The 8105-nt window shown below is 44.0% G+C and overlaps 1 protein-coding gene across 1 annotated transcript; it reads right to left on the bottom strand.

The window, feature by feature from the left end:
- Positions 1-552: 552 nt before the first annotated feature.
- On the bottom strand, positions 553-6004 carry LOC146754926 (obscurin-like). Its single transcript, XM_085526492.1, has 4 exons — positions 4513-6004; positions 2939-3156; positions 1796-1901; positions 553-563 (listed from the first exon to the last, which is right to left on the bottom strand). Exons 1-4 carry the CDS (start codon positions 4721-4723, stop codon positions 553-555), a joined length of 546 nt encoding a protein of 181 aa, XP_085382618.1. The 5' UTR covers positions 4724-6004.
- Positions 6005-8105: the final 2101 nt, after the last annotated feature.

Genomic DNA, 8105 nt, shown 5'->3' with positions numbered 1-8105 from the left:
CTGTTAGATGTCACAAGCGCTGTACTGCAGCATGAGCATACACAGCGAAAGGCTTTCAGTAGAGCTTCAGTTCATAAATGAGGACTGGGTTATGGAAAATAGGCTCAAGATAGAAACCAGAAAACAGATCTTAACGCCAGGTTCTGTGAATGCAGCCAGCTGAATTTCACAGATATTGAATATCAATGACAATTTCTTGTGTTATTATACCCTCCAGCTCCACCCTGAACAGGAACATGTCAGTGACAAGCATTACTCCTCCAGGCTTGACCTGACAGTGCTTTACTTGTACTATGAGCTAATGGCTATGCTTACAGCACCTCAGGGAGACACCTCAGAGATCACAACATCCTTTGGGTACAGCAGGAGACACTCAACTCTCCAAATGTGGAGTTTAATTTGTCAAAAGAGGAGACAGGATTCCCATGCTAAGAACTTAGGACCATTTCAGTCAGAGGTTTAAAGATGATGTAAGTGCTGAGGCAATTCATGAACTAGAAGAATGAAGCCCAGATGTGAGGGCTCAAGTCATGACTCCAGCGTCAGTTGGAGCTAAGGCTGTCCTGAATTCATCACAACACAGTTACATTATTTGCTCATCCTGTGGATTTGCATAGGGACAACAGTAAGGTCAGAATTGCTTCAATAGAGCTATGCAATCTTTGTCCTAAATACTGGAAACCCACAGGGCTGGACAAATAAAATGAATTAAGTCTGAAGTGCTTTACATGGATTGTGATCCTATGTTTGCCTCACAAACTTACCTGAGACATTCCAATCAGAAATCAGAGTGTCATCTCCAATTTTGCAGATGTTCCCTCGTCTTCTTTCGTTACAGCTGAAGCCACAAACTTATGCAGTTTCCCTTTATCTTCCATTGTGAATTTCTTACTGGTTGTGATTTCTTTGCCATTTTTGTACCACTTCACCATGACATTGGCTTCAGAAGTCTCAGAAACAAATTCAGCTTGTTTTCCAGCAACGGCCCTGATAACTCCTCCAGTTGTCTCTTTGTTTATGAAGTCTGCCAGTGCTGAAACAAAATATGGACACACAAAATATGTATGATGGTAAAGAACTGCAGGGACATTGGTGACCATGAGGCATTCATTTATCATAAGACCAAAGATACACGTTTATTCCTAGTTCTAATTGCTTGACCACGTACCAGATTACCTTATCTCCACAAGTTGAAGGACATACACTGTACAGGGGACAGAGCCAAAGGAAGAAGCCCAAGTTGAGACAGCACAGTCAGAGCTGCTAAAATCAAAGTCTGGATTATGCATGCATTTGTTCTGCAGTTCCAAGAACACGCATGTATAATACAAATTCAACAACGTTCTACAGAATGCCTGAATTTAGGAGCTCGAGAGCCAGCTGATGGACACTGGGATGCCTGAGATCCTGTAAATACATTTAACTCCGTCCTATCATACAGTCAAATTTAATTCATTTTTTCAGGAACTGTCTCTTATCATTGTAGTCCCCTCACCACTGCTGGATGTGAGCCCAGACACACAAAAGCAGGTGCTGGTTTTCACTGCAGATACTGCAGTAAGGAGAAACAGCCTCCGGACTGGACCAGCTGAGCGTGGCCCTACCAGGATTTGCTCCAAAGGTCTTATTACCAGTAGTGCTTCCTGCTGAAATACATGGGGGTCCTCCTTTGATTCCAACCCCAACCCACCCCACCATGCCCCCTGATAACATCCATCAGGGCCACATCTCCACAGTTCCTCAACACCTCCAGGGATCCCACCACCTCCCTGGGCAGCCTGTGCGAGTTCCCCACCTCCCTTTATGGGATAACAACATCTCCTCTTCCCAACCTCCCTGAAAAGGATGGATGTTGCTGAGATCTCTGTTTTTCCACCAGCATGGATCACAGGTTGAAAGGTCTGGAAGGAAGAGCACGAAAAGAGTTTCATCCACGTGCCTTCTCCTTCCTTAGTAAAACCAGTGTGAAACTGCAGCCACGTCAGGCTGAAGGAGACGTCTCAGATGTCCTGCCTGGATGCAGGAGCTCACGTGTCAGAGGATGTCTGGCACGTCAAGTCTCATGGCAGTGCAGTGCATGACAAACTGCAACAACACTTTCCTGTGGGCTCCTTTGGGCACGAGGCCCAGCGGGTGACACACCTCTGGCTGCAGCTCTTCAAAGCCTCCCAGAAGCCACGTGATGCCCATGGGAGAGACACAGCTGACCCGCACAGCAGATGATTTACCAGCTAGCTCTGATAGAGAAGATACAAGTGGCGATGCTGAATGGTGAAATACTGCGAGTGTGTGGCATAGGTATAAGATTTGTGAGCCTGAGAATGTTCAAAGTCAGGATGGACAGGGCTCAGAGCACCTGATGGAGCTGCGGTGCCCCTGTTCATTGCAAGGGAGTCCAACTAGCTGACCCTTAAGGGTCTCTTCCCTATCTATGAGATACACAAAAGCTGATTCTGCAGTAACCAAGCTACCAACAGCAGCTGTTTGTCTTACAGCTTGCAAACACAGATTTTAAAATAACAGCATTGATTACTCATTTGATAGTCACATTACAGTGCAAAGCACATGGAAACGTCCATCAGCTAATTCATTTAATTCTTTGGGCAGACCTGCCAGTATGAAATATTATGCTAACATGACAGAGAGAAGAAAAGCAAAATTAAGACTAGCTGACAAGCCGTGGCAGGAAGTTCTGCTCTCCATCAATTTAGTCCCATTATTCAATTCTGTTTGGAGATGTCTCCATGACTCTCTGGAGTTTGTTCTTTGAGAAGAAGCAATTAAGTAAGCTCTCCAATGCCAAAGTGCATACACTACTCTAGGCCTTTCTTGTTTCTCCATGGATCAACAAGGGTGACAAGCCAGCAGAAGATGATGAAGAGCCTCATCATGCAAACTCATGCATTTTATCCCCCTCACAGATGCACTGACAACTTACAGCATCATCCATTGAGACGTTGTGAATTTTCAGGATGTGTTTCTTCCCCACAATGTGCAGTTCATATTTTTCACTGGCCTTGAGCTCCTTCCCATCCTTCATCCACTCCACAGTAGCGCCTGTGTCTGAAAGCTCAGCCTGCAGTTTGGCTTCCTCACGCAGCCGAGCGGAGATCTTTTCTACATCTTTGCTCTTATTGGTAAATCTCACTGCAGCACCTGTCAGGAGCAAAGGCCTCGTTAGTTCAATTGATATCAGGCTAACGTGGTCAATGTTTGCTGCAAGATCTCTGAAAAAGTATCACCTTCTGTTCCTGCACTCATCATTGTGTCAGTGCTGAGCAATTCAAGATATTTCATTTGGTCTTCTTGCCAGATTTACTAAGTAAAAATCAACCAAACATCTCCTTCTACTGATTAAGAATGCTCTAAACATGCTTCTGCAGAGGTTTCCACCCAATGACAAACAGGTCCTCCCATCATGAATGTTTATTTGTTCTATTTTGTCATGCAAAGCTGATTGATAGAGATATTATTGGAATGATTGCTCCCCTACTTCTAAATTATTCCAGTGCAATCAGAAAGGCTGTCTGAACCTGGAGCTGAAAGTACTGCTCTATGGTGATGCAGTGGTAAACCTGGTGACTGAATGCACTGGCCAAGAGCTGTGAACTGCAGACATTCATCAGCTGGCATGAAGCAATCTGGTTCAGATACCAAGCAGCTGGGTAGACTGGCTTACCCTACACTCAGTGCTATCATGTTTAGGTCATTACCAGGACTCACGTCAGTCCATGGGATGCAATTTCAGGTATTTGGTACAGTCAGTGAATGCCTGCAGCCCCAGTTCTAATCAGCAGATCACAGCAACTATGCCTTGACTGTAAGAGGAAAGGAGAAGGATCAAAGCAAATACCTCTCACTCTCATCTTGGTGCTGACATCAACATTTTCGGCAACAAATTTCACTTCTGCTCCACCATCATTCTTGGTGATGTTCTTTATGATTAGGCTGTGAGTAGTTTGGATTCTCTTGATGATGCAGGTCTCGCTTTCCTGTAAGACTTTACCACTGAGGTACCAAGTGCTGCAACACATTGTTGTAAGATCAGTAGTAAACATGGCATCCCCTCCAGGTACAGCTTCACCAGCTGTTAGGGGGGATTTCACAGCCAGGACTGGGTCTGAGGAAGAACAACATGGATGTCTTAATGCTCTTTAGATGCAAGTCTGGTATCTCATTTAGAGATGGAAGATTAAATCATAGGTACATTTCTACTTCTCCCTTTGCATGAGTGCTGAAAGAAGCACTACTATGCTTAAGATCTGTTACAGAAAGTTCTGCCTCTTGCACATGTGTGATATCAAAAGATAAGGATATTCATGTCTCTGTCACAGAAACAGAACTTGTATCACTTTAGTGGTAGCTGGAGGTTGACAGGAGAACTAGTAATAAAGGAAAGCCTTTGGTGTGTTAATGCACTGCTATCCTTAAAGTCAAAGGAAACATCTTTAGGGAACCAACACAGCTGCTCAGCTCACACTGACCCATTTCCATTGGGGCTTTTGTGCTTACCAAGGTGCACGCTCCCTGGGAATTCCAGAGACGGGCTCTGTCCATGCGCATTGACTGCAGACACTCGGAACTGATCATCAGCCTCTTCAGACAGATTGCTCACCGTGAACTCTGGGATGGGGACATGAGACTCGTGGCACCTCACCCACGTGAAGCCAGTTAGTTTATTGCCTTCCACAATGTAGCCATCGATTGGAATGGGGCGTTGCATCTTCGGAGGGGACCATGCCAGTGTCACTGAGGTTTCTGTTTTATTTTTCACCACGGGGTCAGCTGGGGGCTGGGTGGGAGGTTTTCTGGGAGCTGAACAGAAATAAATACAGAAATATTAGCATAAGGTCATGTAGGCTGGAAAAGACCTTCAAGATCAGCAGACTCAACTTTCAGCATGACCTACTGAGTCCCACCATTAACTACTGTGGTACCTGAGGACATACATGACAAGCTTATTCCTGCAGGTATTTGCATAGTGAATATATTCACCCTCTGGTTGCTTTGGAACATTTTAGAGGTTAAAATCCCATCAGACTTTTTCACTGTGTGCAGCCACTGATACAGGCAGGAGGCTGGGAATTACCTGATGGGCTCTAGTTACAGACTACTGACACAGTAAAGGATTGATTTCATTTCATTTTGGCCATCAGAAAGTTTGGTGTCTGGTTTAAGTCACCCATCTAGACTCCAATTATAATCATATGGAGAACAGTGCATTTAGGAGAACTCATCTCATCTTAATAAACCTGAATGAAATCACAGAATCATAGGATCACGGGAGGGCTTGGGTTGGAAGAAACCTTCAAGATCATTAAGTTCTAAACACCCTGCCATGGGCTGGCTGCCCACTAACCAGCTCAGGCTGCCAATCACCCATCCAACCTCGCCTTCAACACCAAGGACAGGCTTCCACAGCTTCTCTGGGCAGCCTGAAATGGAAGCAATGAGCCACATGTTGAAGATACTCAAACATTCATGACTGTAGAGAGAGCCAAATACTCCATACATATTGCCTGCCTGGTCAATGGTATTAAAATGCCAACAACAGACTCATCCAGCTCATTGAAAATGGTGTGAACAAGGCGTACAGGATTCTTCCAGCAGCGAGTTAGATCTGCAAAGTGTAAAAATAGGAAATCTCAATGCAATGCAATTTTCCCTCATAACATAAATAGACACATAACTGTTTTGGGGTGCACTGTTACCAGCCTGTCAGTTGCTGTTGGTCAGTGCTAGATGCCAAAGGTCCCACTAACATAGCATGAAGCCGAAAGCTAGACGCTGGAATCAGATCTCCTGACCTTACCATCAGAAATCGAGATGTCATATTTTGCTCAGAGGTGCCTGTTTGTAGGAGGGACAGCTTCCGAGCTTTTTCTGCTCCAGGAACCAGCTCCAGCTTAAGGATTTAAACAGCAGTCAGAAATTAAACTGAGCTTTGTCACCTCCATCAAACAGAAGGAGTGGTTGGGTGGTACAGCTTTCCAAATCACTTAGAAACTGTCACAACAATCAGATGCCTACCTTTTCTTTTTGAACTTGTTAATACATAGAGCTTAATAGCATCAGAATGCCCCAAGCACTTCAGATAACATGACAGCTGTAAACCCTTCTTTAAGGATTCCTTTGTTTAACCACTGAGTAACTGTAATTCAGTGGTGCTGGTGGGAGAAGGGAAGTCCTAATCTTCCCAGATGGTGAATAGAGCTGATGTTCACATGCAGACTGGTGCTGCAGCACAGCCAGAAACCACTCATTTGGGAAACACAGCACCAAGAAAATAATGGGAATAGCTTCATAAAATCAGGCAGCTTCACCCAAATTTCATGTCAGGTCCATTATTCTTCCTATTTTCAGGAAGAAAGGTTTTCCCTTGTTCTTGTAGTTTTATTTTCTTTTCCTTTCATGCAAGCAGCTTTGTAGCTTACAAATTGTTTTCTATTCACCTCCTGGTGTGGACAAATCACACAGGTTTGACTCCATGTTTTACATAGTTAGCATTTTATATTTGTTCCAGTATGGAACTGTACAGCCATAGAATGGCCTGGGTTGAAAAGGATCTCAAAGATCATCCAGTTCCAACCCCCTGCTATGTGCAGGGTCGCCAACCACCAGACCAGGCTGCCCAGAGCCACAATCCAGCCTTTCCTCATAGGGGAGCTGCTCCAACCCTCTGATCATCACAGTGGCCCCTCCTCTGGACCCACCCCACCAGCACCACAACCTTATTGTCCACAGAAAGCATATAACCCTCATTCAATTGCCCTTCCACTCAGCTTAGAGCACTACTAAAACCAGCATCTTCACCTTAGCTCATCACACTGCTGCAGTTTTTTTTACAAGGATTTCACTGGCAAAAATTAAATCAAAGCCATCACAAGGGATTTAGCACAGTTACGTGTTACTGGCTACGAGAGCTGTCAGCACAGTCACCTGTCAGGCTTTGCTGCTGTTCTCTTTATGTAGAGGCACAACAAGGTTCAGACACCTCACAGTGCAATTCTCACTTGGACTGTAAAGAAAAAGGAGGCTTGAAAAGCAGCGTGTGGAAAACAAAGAAACAAGAATTAGAACAACAGTGGGGCCATGGCACTTGTAGGAATTGTTCTGCCTTTAACAGCAGAGCTTTTCAAGAAGTATGAGGGCATTGCAAACCAGACCAGTTTGGACAGATTAACAACTGCAAGTAGTGGGTTCCAAAATTCCAGACATGAAATCAAAGATAGAAAAACTCTTCACATTTTCATCTCCCAATTTTTCGTACATTGTGCATTACAGTGCAAACAAGTCTTCACATACAACTTGGAAGCTAAAGACAAGTCTGACAAAACAGACTGCACAAAAACGATGGATAATTAACAGAGCAAATTGCTCTTTCAAAAACAGAGTTTATGTCTTCTGGTCATAACACTTCAGAAGCCTCAGAGGCTTCTTCTCCTTTGTATATTTTCATTAATCTTAGATTTTGTTTTCATTCAATGTGACCTCACTAAACAAATATTGTCTAAGACCATGAGTATCACATAAATGTGCAGATCTCAAGCTGCTCACTTATCTAGTACCCTTGGCATGATGCTTTATTTTCCTCAGCTGATCATCTAGATTGTGCCTGTTGATTGTGCAACAACAGCCTGTTGGTCTCGATTACCTGTGAGAGGCTCTAACTTTGGCCAGGAAAAATCATTTGAGGACAAGTAATTCTCTTGGAATCAGTAAGGCAGTCTTCCCATTCTTTCTTACCAGCACCCATCTTACATGTTAATAAAGGCTTCTGGAAATCAGTTTGAAGATCAAGAAACAATTCAGTTCAAGCATATGCAATCACAGGATTTGTACGTCACCTGCAAAAGTCATTTTATTCTATCCACAATCTCATCCTACATGCAGTTCCTTAGAGGGTTCCTTAGGCACACCAACCCCATGCTCCTATTACAGACCCTTGCATAAGACAGGTGATATACCTACAAGATTATCTACAGCTTAGACTATGAAAACAGGGAGTCTAGCTAGAGAAAATTATCTACCTGTGCTTCTGAGCAATCTGTTAACCACTCTCATACAGTTCAGGCCAATCCAAACAAGATGCAATGACATGTCAG

This window comes from Coturnix japonica, chromosome 37 (genome assembly GCF_054131305.1).
Source record: "Coturnix japonica strain WE chromosome 37, WE-NBRP24, whole genome shotgun sequence".
In the NCBI taxonomy this organism is placed as follows: Eukaryota; Metazoa; Chordata; class Aves; order Galliformes; family Phasianidae; genus Coturnix; species Coturnix japonica.
This window is presented reverse-complemented; position numbering and strand designations above follow the sequence as displayed.

Bases quoted from the DNA above. Each gene is read 5' to 3' on its own strand.
- LOC146754926 (XM_085526492.1), bottom strand. From the start codon at position 4,723: ATGCAACGCCCCATTCCAATCGATGGCTACATTGTGGAAGGCAATAAA. The intron at 3,157-4,512 runs GTAAGCACAAAA...TGCTCCTGACAG, and splicing joins CCCAGGGAGCGTGCACCTTG to GTGCTGCAGTGAGATTTACC. The intron at 1,902-2,938 runs GTAAGTTGTCAG...TCTTCCTTCCAG, and splicing joins ACGTCTCAATGGATGATGCT to ACCTTTCAACCTGTGATCCA.